Source organism: Prionailurus viverrinus, chromosome E2 (genome assembly GCF_022837055.1).
Source record: "Prionailurus viverrinus isolate Anna chromosome E2, UM_Priviv_1.0, whole genome shotgun sequence".
Classification (NCBI taxonomy): Eukaryota; Metazoa; Chordata; class Mammalia; order Carnivora; family Felidae; genus Prionailurus; species Prionailurus viverrinus.
In genome coordinates, this window is record NC_062575.1 from 36,178,348 (window position 1) to 36,196,584 (window position 18,237).

Here is an 18,237-nt window from a genome sequence, read left to right on the forward strand (position 1 = left end):
TATGTGAATGGGCTGTTTCAAAAATTTTTTCCCTGTTAGTACCCATATATTTGAGTCATTTTAAGAAAGAAAGAAATCAAAGAAAAAAAGCCATCAAGGCAAGTAGACAAAATTAGCTCTTGGTTTCTCAGTGTTTCAATTTTTTTTTAAACTTTTTTTTTAAGTTTGTTTTGAGAGAGACAGAGGGAGTGCGAGTGGGCGAGGGGCAGAGAGAAAGGCAGAGAGAGAATCTCAAGCAGGCTCCTCACTGCCAGCGCAGAGCCCAACCAGGGCTCAAACTCATGAAACTGTGAGATCATGACCTGAGCTGAAATCAGGAGTTGGGTGCTTAACTGACTGAGCCACCCAGGTGCCCCTCTCATTGTTTCAATTTATATATGAAGTCACCAGCAATTTCTTAGCAGGTAAGTGTGGGGACACAAAATATGCACTAAAATTTCCCTTTTTATTACCAAAATAATATATGTGCTTTAATTTGAGGAATATATACAGAAATGCAACCCTAATCTTCCCTGTGATCATTCATAATCCCGTATTAGACATTTTGGCATAGTTTCTAGTCTCTGTGTGTGTGCTACACTTTTTTTAAGTCAGCAGGAGATATTTTAAAGTTAATTTCTTTGATCTGATGAAAATCCTTGTCGATATTTTCTTGAATGATCACCACTTGTCAGTAACTACATGTTTGAACTGTGTAATTCCAAATGATGATGTTTGTGCTTATAGTCTGTACCCTGCAGTTTTTGATATTTTGTGTACCTATAGTTCAGTGGTCCCATGTCTGATCTCTGGTTTCTGGTTCTAAACTTGACTTGCCTGTCTTCTCTCCTCCCTCACTTTAAGTCTTTAAACCACATTCTGCAGTTTGGATGCCCCTCCAGTTTCTTTTCTGTCTCGTTACATGGAAATACATGCATAGAGACAACAGCCTTGTAAGTGTATATATTATCTTCTTGTAACATAAATAGGATTATGCTATGTGACTTTTTTTTTTTAACCCACTCATTTAAACAGGTTGATTCTTATATTACTAGATGAGTCCATCTTCTTAAAAACAAGGCAGCATAGTGTTCTGTTGTGTGGACTATATTTTAGTCACTCTCTTAAGATAGGGCTTGAATTTTCAGTTTATTTGCTGTTACAAACAGGATTGCTATAGGCATCCAGATACATACACCTTTGCCAACATGTAAATTAGAAGAGGGACTTGGAAGAAATTTCTGGGTGAAGAGTATACACTTACATTTTGAAACAAGCTGTCAGATCTTATTAGAAGCTTCCACGGTGGACATTTCCAACAGTGTAGTTAAGTCTCTTTCCCGACATCTTTGCCAATACTTGGAGTCAAATCTTTGAAAATAAATTTCTGTCCTTTCTTAAGTAACACATGAAATTTGTGACATTTCTTATATCAAGTCTTTGAACTTCTTTTTCCTTTTTTCTAGACTTTTACATGCACCTATAATTCAAAATAAAATATTCCATTAGCTTTGTGTTTTATTTTTGATTTATTTTTTTAATGTTTATTTTTGAGAGAGACATGAGCAGGGGAGGGGCAGAGAGAGAGGGAGGCACAGAATCTGAAGCAGGCTCCAGGCTCTGAGCTGTCAGCACAGAGCCTGAGTGGGACTTGAACTCACAGAGAGCGAATCATGACCTAAGCCGACGCCAGAGGCTTAACCACTGAGCCACCCAGGCGCCTCTAGGTTTGTGTTTTTTTTTTTTTTTTTTTTGAAGAAAAATTCCCTGGCCTTACTTCTCTCCAGGTGTCCTTTGCCAGAGGCAACTATTTTTGCTGAGCTGATTATTTTTGTATTTACCATCTTTGTCTCTAACATGCTTCTATTGTTAAGTTTTTTTTAAATTTATTTTTGAGAGAGACAGAGAGTGCGAGCGGGGGAGGGGCAGAGAGAGAGGGAGACACAGAATCTGAAGCAGGCTCCAGGCCCCAAGCTGTCAGCACAGAGCCCAGTGTGGGGCTCAAACTTCCCAACTGTGAGATCATGACCTGAGCTAAAGGCGGCCACTTAACCAACAGAGCCACCCAGGTACTCCTAACATGCTTCTATTGTTAAATCCAGATTTCAATTTTAGGCGTTATCTATTCAGTTCCTGTTGTAGATTTAACTTGTCTTCCTGCCTCTGTCACATGTACAGACCTTCCCATTTACATACTCCTTTAATTTAGTGACATCATAATTTTGTATTTGCATTATTACTATGAAAGTTATTTGCAAATTGAGCTATATAGTAAGCTGTTGTGACTTTTTTCCTTGTACCGTTTAATTGGAATTTGTATATGTTGCTAATATTTGTCCTTTTTCTTTTCTCTTTGTTTTCTCTGTGCTTACTGCTAATACCGCCCCACATTCCTTAACTACTTGTCTTAAGTGTTCAGGTTGCTTGCTGCCTCATGTTGCTTTCTTCGCTAACGTAAGGTTGTCCTTGTCTGTGTTCCCTGTACCTTTCTTCTGGGTTAAGTCTTACTTAACTGTAGCCATGTTGTCCTTTTTCTTGGTTCATTCCTTATCTATGAAGGGCTTGTCTTCCAGGAGCCTCCTGAGAACATTTCCAGGGGAAGTTCAGTTTTGAAACTTTGCATCATTATTCTGCCCTCAACACTTTTAGGATAATTTGGTTGCGCATAGAATTCTAGAACAGTAATCATTCTCTTTGAGGATTTTAAAAAACATGGTTCTATTGCATCCAGCTTTGGATGTTACTACTCAAAGTCCAAAGTTCTTTTGCTTTCTGATTTATTTGTTCAGTCAACAAATAATTTTTTGAGTCTGTGTGCTAGGCACTGTTTTAAGTGTTTTGAGATACATCACTGAGCCTACCTTCCTACCTTCCAGAGTTGGGGGGGGGCTACTACAACGAGCATGATAATTCAACTGTATAGCCTGATAGAGGGTAATACATTCTGTGGAAAAAAATAGAGTAGAAAGGGAGGAGGGAAAAGGAGAGAAGAGGAAGAGGCTGGTGGAATGGGTGAAGATTAGGAGTGCATAGTGGAGGGTCAGTGGGCAGAGTGCTGATCACTGTTTGCAATAGAGGGGACAAGGTAGGCCTCATTGAGAAGATAGCAAACAAGCAAAAATAAGAAGGAGGTGAAAGAATCCGTTATTATGTACATCTAGGAGGAAAGTGTGTTAAAGCAGAGGCCCCAAGGAACAGCTTAGTTTTATGGAACCAGGAGGCTAGTGCAGTGAATGAAGGCGAAAGAAGTGGGAGATGGAGTCAAAGAGTGATCACCATATTATTTAGGGCCTTACAGGCTGTTCAAGATTTTTCTGTTACTTGGATAAGGGTTGCCAATGGGGAGGGTAGTGAGCAGAGGAGTGACATAACCTGATATAAATTTTAACAGGATTTTTCTGGTTGCTATGCTTAGAACATACTGGGATGGGTGTGGGAGACAAGGATGGGAGTGGGGAGACTGTTTAGAAGGATATTGTGGTAATTCAGATGAGTGATAATGGTCGCTTGGAATATATGATATGGTAGTGGTAGAGGTGGTGAGGAGTGGCTGGATTCCGGATATATTTTTAAAGAAGATACACTAAGATTTCTTGGTGGTTTTATTTATTTTTATTTTTTAAGTTTATTTTGAGAGAAAAAGAGAGGGAAAGAAGTTGAGTGGGGGAGAGGCAGAGAGAGAGGGAGACAGAGGATCTGAAGCAGACTCTGCTGACAGCAGGGAGCCTGATGCAGGGCTCAAACTCACAAACCACAAGATCATGACGCCAGCTGAAGTCAGATGCTTAACTGAGCCACCCAGGTGCCCCCTGGTGGTTTTAGGTATATAGCATGAAAAAAAGAATCAAGGATGACTTCAAGGCTTTTGAACCGAGTAACTGGAAGGATGGAGTTGCCATCAAGGGAGAGGAAGGTGGTGGGTGGAATAGTTTGGAAGATAGGGAGTTCAGTTCTGTTCAGCACTTTCCCCACCCCTGCCCCCAGGGATATCTAGGAAGCAGTTGGATGTACAAATCTTGGGTTTAAGAGAAATCTGGAGGGGTTTTTTGTTTGCTTTTTTAGTCTGGGCTGGGCATACACATTTTTAAGTCCTAGGAATGTTGGTGGAATTTGAAAACTGCAAGACTGAATGAGATCAACAAAGCCAGGAACAGCGGACCATGGACAACTCCCAATTTGAAGAGTTTGGGGAGAAGAGCAGGAATCAGCAAAGGCAGCTGAGTTGCTGGTGAGCTAGGAAAACTATGTGTGCAGGGTCAGTGAACAGAGTTTATCAGGCAGGAGCCAGTGATTGATCAGTTCTGTCAGATGCTGGTGACAGATGAAAACTTGCAAATTAAATACAAACAAAACTGCAAAACCAGTGAAATTCAAATTATACTCATTTTACTAAAGCATTGGGTCCTGTCTGCTAAATTGAAATTTTGAAACAAAATGGCTTATAGAATTGACTATGGTTATGCTGTAGGTTCTTTTTGAGTTAAACATACCAAGATTGACCTGCATGGTGTGGTCACCATGTTTTGCATTTTCTTACCAGCATATAAATGCTTCAGGGAAAAACCATGATGCCACTGGGCTTTGCTTCACAGAAATGCATCAATTGCATTTGAGGTTCCCTTCTGCTTTTGTCTTTAGCCTGTCATTATTAGAGTATTGTAGTACCGACTTGGAGCCAGCATGACCAAAAATGTGAATGGGAGCATTCAATTATTTGGCTACCATATGGAGTCAGATGATTCGGAATGTGCTACTACTGCTTTTTAGATTATTAAAAACAGGAAAATAAAACATTCAATTTTTGTAGAGAAATGTAGATCTCGCCCTCTTCCAAGAATAGAATCTTAGGTTGAGGAAATTTTTTCTAAGTTTGTTTATTTTGAGAGAAAGAGCGAGCAGGGGAGGGGCAGAGAGAGAGGGAGAGGATCCTAAGCAGGCTCCCTGCTGTCAATGCCCAGCCCCATATGGGGCTTGAACTCACAAACTGTGATATCATGTCCTGAGCCGCAACCAAGAGTCAGGCGCTTAACTGACTGAGCCACCCGGGCGCCCCTTGAGGAAATTTATTTTTTTTTTTAAGTTTGAGGAAAATTTGAGTATGTTAATTCATGTATTATATCCTTATGTGAAATAACAAATTATTTGGTTGGAGTTTCAAGTACAATGCTTATGAAGATAACAAATTATAACAATTTCAGTGAAATATGATTTAATTTGAAAAGGATCCATGAATTTTTTGATATGGCATTTCTTTCCCATAAATTCCATTGTTTTTCTACTCTTTTACTAGTAAAGAGCTACCTATCATATGTCATGTTAAGACTCTGTAATTATGATTTTGCCTCATTTCTTTAATATCTTCTGTCTCCCAAGCAGTGTATAGTTTTGTGTTTAGCTCAGTATCACCAACTCTTTATAGATTACTGCCAATTTTGATCTGCTTTAAAATTTTTGGCCAGTGTGTGTGTGCGCGCGCGCGGGGCGGGGGGGAGGGCGGTTACCCTACCATATTTGTCAGGTGGAATGTGGAGTTGAATGGATTGTATGTTCTAGTGTAGAACTGGCTAACATAGCTTAATGCAAAGACAGAGCAAAAGAGGAAACATCTATTGGAATGTGTAATAGTTTTACATCCTGAAAGAATATAAAACATAATCATGGTAGTAAACAACAGTTGTAGTCAAACTTGGACACAACTAAGTGAATATTGGACAGTTTTTTCTGGATGCTGTAGGGTTTGGTTGTATTACAGTAGTGATTGTGTTGTAATCATGACTGATACAGTTTTGATAAGTTCAGGTGTGTTACAAAAAATTTTGTTAGCAATATGTGGTATGAAATAAAAATGTCGAGAAAGCCTGTTTGACCCTCTTTTGACTCTCTTTCTGCTTACTCATATTTTTGTGCTCTTGCCTCACTTCTTGATACTTGGATTTAATGTCTAATTGTTAATGACAAACTCAGATTATCAGATTCTACCACTTTGATACAAAAAAATTACAAAAGCAACTACTTGTTAGGGCTAAAGGTTTAAATAACTTAGGGAAATTTAATTTTTTGGCCAATTTTGTAAATATCGAAAAGGTGTGTTGGATGCTTAATTAAATATTCTGTCCCAGTACGAGGTTTTCCAGTTTTGAGGGTTATTTGAAAGAAATGAGATTTAGGGACAAAGCAGACAATGTGATTCTGTGCTTATTCTTATTTTTTTTGATCTTCTGTTTCCTCATCTACAATATGAAGTTATAACCTACGTTATGAAGCTTAAATAAATGGTGTGTATGAAGCTGACACAGTGCTTGAAAAGTTGATAGGTGCCAGTTTATGCAGCTTTGTTCACAGCAAATTCTGTAATCTTTATCAGATTTCAGATACCATCCCAAATTGAGGTTATGAAAATGAACACAGTAGTTTGAAACAACAGTTTCCAGCAAAATCCTGTATAATCCAGGTGTTTTTTATTTAGTGATTAATTGCAGGGTTCATGGTATGACTCTGTAAACATTACCAGTGGTTGTATTGTTAATAATTTATCAAACATTACCGTGTATTTAATCTGTTAATGTCCAAAAATCTGTTGTTGTTGGTTTTATCATTGTACAAATGAGAAATTTGAGACCCAGAATATTGTAATTTTGCTCAATGTCAAAATAATTAGTAAGAGCTAAAGTAGGAGTTCAGGTTTGAGCTTCTGATTCCAATCAAAGTCCTGGTTCTTTTCACTGTACATAGGCAACCTTCTTGAGGTATGTTATCATTAGGGCATTACTAAGAATTGAGGTTACTGTCTAGGAATTGATGGGTTTATGGAACTCTGATGTTATGAACATAAACATTTTGAAAAGTTAGAGAAGTGGTATGGAAGTACATCCATTTCTTTTTTCTTTTTTAGATTCTGTTTATAATGATAAAATTATTTCATACAGTGTTTCTTTTTTAAAGTAGGCTTTATTTCTTTAGGGCAGTTTTAGATTCAGTAGCAAAACTGAATAGAAGGTACAGAGATTTCCCTTACTCACCCAGCCCCAGTGATATCCTTCCCCATTATCAACATCCACCACCAGAATGGTATATTTGTTACAATATGATCTACCTACATTGGCACATCATTATCACCCAAAGTCCATGGTTCAGTCTTGGTGTTCTGTATTAGGAGTTTTGACAGATGTATACTGAGTGCTGTGTATTCACCACTGTAGTGTACAGAAGAACAGTTTCTTTGCCCTAAAAATCCTCTCTGCTCCACCCACTCATTCATCCCTCCCCCAAGCTGATCTTTTTACTGTCTCCATAGTTTTGCCTTTTCCAGAATGTTGTATAATTGGAATCATACAGCATGTAGCCTTTTCAGATTGGCTTCTTTCACTTGGTAGGATGCATTGAAGGTTCTTCCATGTCTTTTCATGGCTTGGTAGCTCAGTTCTTTTTAGCTCTAAATAATATTCACTGTCTGGTTGTACCACTTCATCCATTCACCTACCAGAGGACAACATCTTGGTTGATTGCAAATTTTGGCATTTATGAATAAAGCTGCTATAAACACCCTGTCAACTCCTTTGGGTAAATAGTAAGCCACAGGATTGCTGAATCTTATGGTAAGAGTATGTTTAGTTTTGTAAGAAAGCTCCAAAGTGCCTTTTATAGTTGCATTTGCACCAGCAGTGAATGAGAGTTCCTGTTGCTCCACATGCCCACCAGCATTTGGCGGTGTTGGTGTTCTGCATTTTGTCTGTTCTCCTAGATGTGTAGTGGTATCATCGTGTTCTGATTTGCATTTCCCTGATGACCGGTGATGTGGAGCACCTTTTCATATGCCCATTTGCCATCTGTATATCTTTGGTTAGGTGTCTCTTAAGGTATTTGGCCCGTTTTTAGTTGGGGTTGTTAATTTTATTGTTGAGTTTCAAGAGTTCTTTGTGTATTTTGGGTAACAGTCCTTTATCAGATAAGTCTTTTACAAATATTTTCTCATTCTCTTGACAGTGCCTTTTGCAGAGCAGAAATTTTTAATTTTAATCAAGTTCATGTGTTTGGTGTTGTTCTTGAAAAGTCTTTGCTAAACCCAAGGTCATCTAGATTTTCTCCCTTTCTAGGAGTTTACATTTAGGTTAGTAATCCATTTTGAGCTAATTTTTGTGAAGGGTGTGGGATCTGTGTCTAGATTCATATTTTGGTGTGTGGATATTGAATTGTTCTAGCATCATTTGTTGAAAAATCTGTCTTTTCTCCATTGCCTTTGCTCCTTTGTCAAAGATCAGCACAGATCAGCACACTTATTTTAAAGTGAATTTTTAATCTCAGTTGTGAATTCTCTTTGTGAATTCATTTAAGTAAATGCATTCTACTTGTAGGGACACCAGGGATAAGTGAATTCTGGTTGTATACATATGCCATTCCTTCTCCTTGGAATCCTTCATGCTGTTTTACTTGATTTAGTCGTTCCTTCAAGAAATATTTAAATTATCTAGTCTGCGCTTGGTACTGTCCTAGGTGCTGGAGACATGAGAGTGAAGAAAACAAACAAGGTCTATTCTCATGCAGTTTCTCAGTGCAGAAGTTCTGAACCAAAAGTGAATGGTTCAGGGATCCTGGCAGTTCTCAAGGTCCTTTCAGGGTCAAAACTTTTTTTTCACAATAATGAGACATGAGAGTACAGTGGAGTTTCCCAGAGGGTACATGGCATGTGGCATCTTAACAGATTAAATGCAGAAGCAGATAATGAATATCCAATTGCATTTTATTGCATCAGACATTAAGAAGTGCAAAAATGTGAAACAGACATTCTCCCTATGAAAATATTTTTCATAAACATTTAACGTGTAATGGATTTTTACATGTAATTTATAATGATATTAAAATAAAGAAATACTTAAATTTATTGGATTGAATTTCTAATATAGTAGAATAATACATTCTAATATAATAATATATTAGAAATATGTAAATATCATACGTATAAACCACATAGACGAAAAGCTCTTTTGGGGGCCTTAATAATTTTTAAAAAGTACTGAAAGTACTAAGTAATAATTTTTTAAAAGCAGTGAAGACTAAGTTTTTGTTTTAAATGCCCAGGTAGGCTTAAAGGGCTTAGAAGGCACAGGGTCAGCTAATTGCTTTCGATTCTAAAGCAATTATTGGCAATATGTAAATGAAAGGGTGTGACTATGGTCCAGTAAAACTGCCTACAAAAACTGGCAACTGGCTTGCAGTTGTAGTTTGCCAACCATTGATATAAAGTGTTCCTGATACCAAAAACCTTGAGAATTACAGTTGTGAGTAAAAAGTTGGTGGTGTAGTTGGGAGGGAATAGGGGAGAGAATAGACAATAAGTAGTTAGAATTTCATTTTTTTCACACTGTTTTAAAGTTTATTTTGAGAGAGCACATGTGTGCGTGTTGCAGAGGAGGAGCAGAGAAAGGGAGAGAGAGAACCCCAAGTTGGCTCCATGCTTTCAGCATGGCTCCACCCCACAAACTGTCGAAATCAAGAGTCAGATGCTTAATTGACTGAGCCACCCAGGCACCCAGTAGTTGGAATTTCAAATGGAAATAGATATTGTGAAGACAATGAGAAGGGTCATTTGGCCTTTAGATAAATCGATCAGGAAAGGTGCCTTAAAGAGCTGACTTTAGTTAACTGGTTACTTGTTCAGGACTTGACTAGGTATCATCTCTTCTCCTTTTCCTCCACCTCCTGCCTCCTCCTTCTCCTCCCAAGTTTAATTTATTTATTTATTTATTTTTTTTTTTTTAATTTTTTTTTTTTCAACGTTTATTTATTTTTGGGACAGAGAGAGACAGAGCATGAATGGGGGAGGGGCAGAGAGAGAGGGAGACACAGAATCGGAAACAGGCTCCAGGCTCTGAGCCATCAGCCCAGAGCCCGACGCGGGGCTCGAACTCACGGGCCGCGAGATCGTGACCTGGCTGAAGTCGGACGCTTAACCGACTGCGCCACCCAGGCGCCCCTAATTTATTTATTTTGAGAGAGAGCACAAGCAAGGGAGGAACAGAGAGAGGGGAGAGAGAGAATCCCAATCAGGCTCTGTCTGGACTGTCAGTGCAGAGCTCAATGTTGGGCTCAAATCAAGAGTTTGATGCTTAGCTGACCTGAGCCACGTGGGTGCCCCTCATCTCTCTTTTTTGATCTCCCCTTGGTCATTAGGGATCCCTTTTGCATTGGGAGGCAAAGGAAAAGATAGTTTAATTAAGTATATATATTTTTATATTGAATGTTATTAGACTTAAAGATTAATTTTTCAAGTTGAATTATAAAATATCTAAAGCATATTTGCTTTAAAAGGATTGAGGAAATTATACAGCCTAGCTTAGAAAATTGACCTAAGTTACGTGACATGAAGCACGTTATTTCTTTATAATTCTTCTTTTCTGAAATTGAGAGTTGGTTAAATTTCTTCAAGTTTAAAATTTTCTGGTTTGTTTGTTTGCCTTGCCCTACATTGCCATTTGTCTCCCTCCCCCATCCCTTCTAAATCTTCCCTGATCAGATAAGCTCCAACTTCCATCATTTACTAATTCTATGATCTGAAACCTTTAATTTGTAAATTTATTTTCTTATTCTTGAGGTAGGGGATAGATGCTTAATTTGGAAGTTCATTGAAATGTTTAAGTCACGGTTTTTTGTAAACCTTTGAGGACAATACCTGGAACATACTAGGTGTTTAATAAATGTTTGGGGCAGCTGTTTGAAAGAAAATGGAGGAAGTCTCTACTTTTCCTTATTTAGCTTGCTGACCCTAGGGCTCCACTGAGACTGGCAAGCTCCAGTGAGAGGCATGAAAATTAAAAATGAAAACTCCTGTAGAGGGGTTAAGGAAGTACAAGAGCAGTATAATCCAGATTTATGTATCCATTCCAACTTTAGGGAAAGGACATGGAAACAGCTATTCCTGCCATCAAAATCTCTGTTCCCTTATTGAAAAATGCTTTACCATATCAAGACATAAGTAATTTTATTTATTTATTTATTTATTTAAAAAATTAATGTTTATTTTCTGAGAGAGACAGAGTGTGAGCAGGGGAGGAGCAGAGAGAGAAAGGGAGACACAGAATCTAAAGCAGGCTCCAGGTTCCCAGCTGTCAGCACAGAGCCCGATATGGGGCTTGAACTTACTAACTGTGAAATCATGACCTGAGTTGAATGAAGTCAGATGCTTAACTGACTGAGCCACCCAGGCACCCAAGACATAAGGTAATTTTAGCAAAATCAAATTCATGAATTAGAACTTAATGAATTCTTTTGGAACGCAGTGCAAAAACAAAGATTGGAATTATGAGGGGAAAAAATATGTGATTGGAAGATAGATCCAGCAGAGAGAGTCAATATCAGAATTAGGTGCAGAAAAGAACCGAGTAGATGGAAAGGATTAAAGAATAATTAGAAGTCCACAGAGGTGAAAGATTTGAGCATTTGGATTGAAGACTCACCTAGCGTTTTGTTCAGCAAGTGCTGATGGCACATATTTAGATGTTTTGGTGATAATTTCTTTCAGAGACCAGAGCCACCTGTCGGGGGACGTGTTACCTGCAAAGGAATAAGAAAAATGGCATAAATTTTTCATCTACATCATTATATGTCATAAGACTGTGAGCAGAATTTAAGAATTTTTATAGTTCTTAGGGGAAACGGGTATGTGACAAGAATGATAAACTTGTGCAGTTTCTATAAGAGCTTCAGATTGCCAGGCCCTGAGGCGGTTTCTGCAAACTTTCTTGAGGTGTGGTGGCTGTATCAGAAAATGAACCATAATTAAGGATTCAGGGGGAAAAAAAGATAGGCATTTGCCTTTTTTTTTTTTTAAGTTTTTATTTTAATTCCAGTTAGTTAACATGCAGTGTTATATTTCAGATGTACAGGATAGTGATTCAAAACTTCCATGTGTCACCTGGTACACATCACAAGCACAGTCCTTAATTCCCAAGGATGGGCATTTGTTTTGTGATGTAATTGTGAGAAATGAAACCAGAATTGTTGCAGTTAGGTTTAAATGATTGTTTTGACACAGTTTTGAAGTTTCATACAATCTTTACCTTGGCAGGTGGGAAAGGGGAAGTTTTACTATTAGCCTGTTAAAAGCGGGCTTCCCTTGTTTTGCAAGATGTTAGTACTTTCATTCTTGATGTTAATAAATCGTAGGTTTGGGGCGCCTGGGTGGCGCAGTCGGTTAAGCGTCCGACTTCAGCCAGGTCATGATCTCGCGGTCCGTGAGTTCGAGCCCCGCGTCAGGCTCTGGGCTGATGGCTCGGAGCCTGGAGTCTGTTTCCGATTCTGTGTCTCCCTCTCTCTCTGCCCCCCCCTCCCCCCCCCCCCGTTCATGCTCTGTCTCTCTCTGTCCCAAAAATAAATAAACGTTGAAAAAAATAAATAAATAAATCGTAGGTTTGATATAAAATGAAAATATGATAATTGCTAGTAAAATAGAATTAAGATGTAGAACCAGGTGTCCGACAGAACTTTCTGCAGTGAAGACATGGTGGTACTGTGACCTCCCCCACGCTCCCACTAAAAGAGGATGCAGAGACCTTGTTGAGAAAATGGAAACTCTCAGATTGAAACTTTCTTAACTTTCAACTTCCTGAACTAGACATCTTCTATCTTCTCTGTTCTTACCATGGAGAAAGTATTTCTTCTAACAAAGTCTAGTCACTCTGTCTTGAGTTTTGAATCCCTCGTCACCAAAAACTTTATTGTTCCATTTCTTGGGATTATCCTCTTTTCTGGACTCATCATTCACTATATCAGCATTCACTATATTTTGGTCCCTCCCATTTCAAAACAAAGAAAAAAGAAAAACAAAACAAAAACAAAACCCAAGCAGATAACTACCCTGGACCTTTCAGCTACTTCTTAACTTGCCTCTTTCTATAGCCATGCTTTTTAAATTTACACAGCATCCTGTTCAGTCTCTTTTGGTCTGATTTACACACCGACCTTATTTCCAAGGTTGCTTTTGCAGAGGTCACCAGTAACTTCCATATCGCCAATCCACGAACACCTGTTCGGTCTGATCATATTTGACCTCTCAGCAGATTCCACATGGTTGACTGTGCCATTATTTTTACTACTTCTCACTGTAGATTTTTTATTGTTTATGTAATTGCACTTTGCCAAAGTTTATACTGTTTGCATTCTAATTTGTAATTCTAATGCCTATGGTTGGTGGGCTTATTTCCATGTTTAAATGGAGTCATTAACTAACTTTAGTCCTTTTAAAAGATCACCATTTCTAAATTGCTTATTTTGATTCATTGCTTATTTTAAATAAAGTAACAAAGGTTCATGGGTGCTATATTCCATGAGTTCTTGAATGTTTAAGCATGTGTGCTTATTACCTTTATTTTTTTTTCTGATTACAGAAATAGTACAAGCTCCCTATAAGTATATAATAAAGCATAATTTATTCTAATATTTGTACATGTATCAATAGATCTTCTTCTTAAGTCTGTACCTTCCCTTGACTTCTGAGTTACTGCCCTTTCCTCCTCAGTTCTTTTAGGCTTTTGCTACTCATGTTAGCCTCAGCCAGCAATTGGCCACACCTACGGTTAAATAGAGTCTCGGGCCCAGCCTTGGCATAATTCTGATTCTGAATCAGAACCTGCATTTTAATAAGATCCCTAGATGATTAGTGGGCACAATAAAGTTTGAGAACTGCTGCAGGCTAAGGGCCACTGCCTCTCTTTAAGGAAACCTTCAATCTTTAAATCTTGGCATTTGTCTTGTTTTAGGCAGGCTCCTCATCTCTGAGACTTTAGATGACATTGTATGTTAATCCTCATCTGCACCCTGAGCTCTTCTGTCAACTGCTTTTCTGCTTAAACATCTCACTCCCACTTTGCATGTCTTCTGTTACTGAATTTCAGTATCTAGCACAGTGCCTAATGGGTTCTGATTCAGTATGTGATGCTTTTTACTGGGGTGGAAGTCTCAAAATAGAGTGATTTCAGCAGTAAAAAGACAGATGTGTAAAAAGACAAATGTGTACTTTGCTTTACACATTTGAATTAGGGTTTGCACTTTCCTCGCCATTTATTGGGCTGTATCACCTTTGTTCAGACTTTCTGTTTTTCCAGCAGCGTTTTACCAGGTCTTTGTCCTGGGCTTTCCCCATTTCAAATCACCAGTCTTACTAGACATATAAATAACTCTTCTTTTGTAGCAACAGAGTTTTCAGAGTTATCTTCAGGAAAATAGAGCTTTTAGGAAAATACATACAATTTAAATTCCTCTTATTACTTTGCTACAGTTTTGGAAATTAAAATAGGTTGTTTAATTTTTTTCTTAGCATCATTGTTTTTTTTTAAAAAAAATTTTTTTTTCAACGTTTATTTATTTTTGGGACAGAGACAGAGCATGAACGGGGGAGGGGCAGAGAGAGAGGGAGACACAGAATCGGAAACAGGCTCCAGGCTCTGAGCCATCAGCCCAGAGCCTGACGCCAGGCTCGAACTCACGGACCGCGAGATTGTGACCTGGCTGAAGTCGGACGTTTAACTGACTGCGCCACCCAGGCGCCCCAGCATCATTGTTTTATAACAGTGTTTGAATTTTTTTTAATTTTTGGCATTTTAAGCTGTTAAGTTTTTAAGGAGACTTGTGTTAAGTTTAATTTTGTCAATATGTGAGAAGTAAATCTTAAAAAATGATTTTTAACATAACATTTTCTGCATATACCCTTTACAGTGTCAAAATATAGAAAGTACCTCTTTTTCAAAAAGGAGTTGTAATTATAAAGAAAGGAGGAAAACACTTAAATGTTTGAATGGAAGAGTTTTATTTAACTCATTGATTCCTAACAGAGCAAATACATAATCTGAACTTGTACTTTATTTTTACAGTGAGTATTATTATATTTATTATTAATTAGTTCTAGGAATAGTTTTTGGAGAAGTAAAAGAGGTCTGGTGATATTTGCATCCTGTCTTTTTTACTAAATTAAGAATGCAAATTTTACTTATTTTGACAATTGTTTTCACTTCACCACTCCCAATCAGGATAATCTTGATAAAGCGGTTTATTTATTGCCCCCTCTGAAGAAAAAAATGCCAAAAATCACACATCCATATCACGACCCAGCCGGTACCTCCCATGTATGTTGTGTTTGAAACTTGCTTTACAGTAATACACTAGTCGTTTTTCCCTGTGTGACTACATTTCTCCATTTTAAATGTTTCCTTTGAAAAAAGTAACTGTATTAGCTTCCTGTTACTGCTGTAACAACATTTCCACAAGTGTTAGGATGCAGACATAGTTGAGAGGGGCATTATTTGCCTGCTGTAGTAACATTTTGTAAACTGCAAAAGGTTGTTATATATTAATTACTAAGCATGAGGTATGACTAATCAGAGAAATTGTTCGTCAGCCCTTGATAAAAGGAAACTAAGGTTCCTGCATGAAATTGATAATAAAAGTTTAAGTCCAGGGGAGCCTGGGTAGCTCAGTCTGTAAAGTGCCCCACTTGGGCTCAGGTCATGATCTTGCAGTTCCTGAGTTTGAGCCCCACATGGATTGGGCTCTGCACTGATGATGCAGAGCCTGCTTGGAATTTTCTCTCTGCCCCTCCCCCACTTGTGTGCGCACGTTCTGTCTCTCTCTCTCTCTCTCTCTCTCTCTCTCTCTCTCTCTCTCTGAAATAAGTAAACTTAAAAAAAGTTTACATCCATCTACTTTTTATAGTATGTTAATGTGACAAAGTAATGGTTAAATGCTCTGAAATTACTGAGATAGCATTAAAGGCTGATTATAAAATATTTCGATGTGGATTAAAATTTATTTAAACTTTATACCAAACTGGGCTTGAGATGTAGGCCTTAGAAAGTATAGGTAATACAGGGGATGAATCACTGGAATCTACTCCTAAAATCATTACTGCACTATATGCTAACTAACTTGGATGTAAATTAAAAATTAAAAACAAAAGAAAGTGTAGGTAATAGGTCTCTCTTGCTAAATTTTGTAACTTTTTAACTTTGTATTCTGTGGGTTTGTCTTAGTGTAATGTAGTTTTTGTGAAATTTTCAGCTCTGTAAAACCAGTGTAAATATTCTACCTGGTCGAGCAATTCTATTAAGGTTTATTGTGCTAAAAATTAAATTGCAGTTGATCTTTGGCAGACATGGTTGATCACCTTTACAAAGTAAACATATCTTTTGGAACCCACACTTTCTAGGTTTCTTGTTGATGAACTCAGGTGAGGCAAGAAACTTTTGGAGGTGTCAGGTGAATACTTACGTATTTTGGACTATGTACCATCTATGATATACATAAATACCCATCTCCCTTAGTCCAGACAAAAGCTATGTGAGGCTGGAAATACTGTCCCAGTTTTACAGCTGAGCAGGTGGTGAAGACTAGGTTTGAATCCCAAGTGTGTGTAGATGACTCCAGAATGCTTCCTCTTTTATTGTCCTGACTCACTTGTTGAGTGGTTTGTCTGTAGATTAATGGTTTTCAGATGGTGCTGTAAGGCTCTGTACAGATCCTTGGGGAAGTTTGGGAAAAAATGATTTTTTTGTTTTTTTTCTTGAGGAATCAGTCCTTCCCTTTGACTTGTTTTTTATATTTGGGTTTGGAAAGAGTTGCTCTGCCTAAAACATTTGAAGCTTCCTTCCCTAGAAACCTGAGACCTATCTAGAATGAATATGTATCAGGAAATAAAAATGTAAGTAATAGTAATTTATATTTGTTAGCAAACAGACTGTATCTATTTTCAGTGATCTTTCTATTCCTAATGATGTTTTGTGTAGCTTAATGTTAAAATAAGTTTGAAGTGATCGAATGTACTATTAATAGGGTGGGGAAGTGATTAGAATTAAAATTTGATGTGGAAAGTGGGTAAGCTACAATTTACTGCACAGGGTTCTCTTCCCACTACCAGCTCCTGCCGTGTTTAAAGGCTGCCCTATAAGCATGATGTAATGACAGGTTAAATCCCTGAGTGTACTACCTGACGCAGTGCAAATCTGAGGCCCAGGACTTTATTGGGGCACGGGTAATGCTTCTTTAAAAACAAAACAAGCTTCTCTGTTTAATGAGGCCATTTAAGATGCTTTTCCCAGAGTGGGAAGAGAATATAATCTCCGTTTGGAGGTTGAAGAAGGAATTTAATATGGTTATATGTGTTTACTACTCTCACTGTAGTTTTTTCAAAGGGAGAGAGGGTGTTTTAAAGTATGGTGCCAACAGGGGTAGAAGTGAAGCGAGTTAGAAATTGAGGAAATATGGTAGTTGACATCTGGTAAATAGTTACTGAATGAAGAGAGGAGAGTGCTTTCATTCTATAAACACTTAAGTGTTCACGGTTAACCAGCCACCGTGGTGGCCATATATTTCCCAAATACTCTCTGTAGGTCTTAGTTTGAAATCATACCAAATTGTTAGTATCTCTTTTGTTCTACAAAAAGGCATGTTTCCGCCTAATGTAAGCTGGTGGAAATATGCTGAGGTGTGCACATTGTCTTTGGGGGTCCAGGGCTGGGTCTGAGTTGCACAGCGCAGTGCCCTAGAGCAGTCCCGGAGAAGTCCTGAGCTGGGAGGGCGGAGCTTGTGGGCGTACCCACCGCGTCCGCCCCGCCCCGCCCCACCAGCCCCGCCCCACGCTAGCTGCGGCTGGGCGCTGCGAGCCTGAGGCCCGTTGGCACTGTGGACTGGAGCAGGCTTTCCCAGCAGTGGGCAGGCCCCAGCCCCGGACTCCGCGTGGATCTCCCCGCGGGCCGGACCCTGCAGTGACTCCAGAGCTGGCTCCAAGAGCACGCTTGCTCCAGCCTCCTCGCATCCTAAGGCCCTGTCCTTCCCCGGAGCTGGTTAGCTAATGAATCAGGGGAAGACAAACTTCCAGGACCGACAGTTTAGGGCCCAGTAGAAGACAGCTCGGTGATGGCGCCCATTTTTGGAAACACAGGCGAATTTGAGCTCGCATGGAGGTGTGGTCGATTCCTGTTGGGACGGGAGAGGCTTCATTTCTCGGCTGCTGCGGTAGCCTGTGCTTCTGAAGAGTGAATGGAGTGTTACAGAGCAGGGCACTTACCTTTGCTTCTTGAAAACTTGACATCGGACATGGTTAGGAACAGAAGGTGTCCAGGAGGAGCCTCTGTTACAAATCGTATTTGCTTCTGGGGGAAAGGCCGTGAGCTGCCTGGCTTCTCATGACCGGGAAGTCTACCTCACCTTATCTGTACTCCTGGAGAGGCATCTTGCTCACATGTTTACCTGCAGCTGGGACAAGGAAAAGAAAAG

General features: G+C 38.9%; 1 protein-coding gene and 1 long non-coding RNA gene across 5 annotated transcripts in view; one reads left to right on the forward strand and one right to left on the reverse strand.

The window, feature by feature from the left end:
- SIAH1 (siah E3 ubiquitin protein ligase 1) overlaps nt 1–18,237 on the forward strand; it is a 31,590-nt gene that overhangs the window by 9,426 nt on the left and 3,927 nt on the right. The window contains exon 1 of one of the 4 annotated variants that reach the window (XM_047834865.1): nt 15,627–18,237. The exons of 2 other annotated variants lie outside the window; for them this stretch is intronic. In XM_047834865.1, coding sequence (XP_047690821.1) covers nt 18,147–18,237 — 91 coding nt within the window. In that variant the 5' untranslated portion in view covers nt 15,627–18,146. Of the gene's footprint in view, nt 1–15,626 lie in introns of those variants that run through there. One more of the 4 variants, XM_047834866.1, reaches the window with a different exon arrangement.
- LOC125152690 (uncharacterized) lies at nt 1,310–18,147 on the reverse strand. The gene is made up of 3 exons (XR_007147268.1): nt 18,029–18,147; nt 11,430–11,526; nt 1,310–1,459 (listed from the first exon to the last, which is right to left on the reverse strand). It is a non-coding gene; the product is annotated as an uncharacterized LOC125152690 (long non-coding RNA).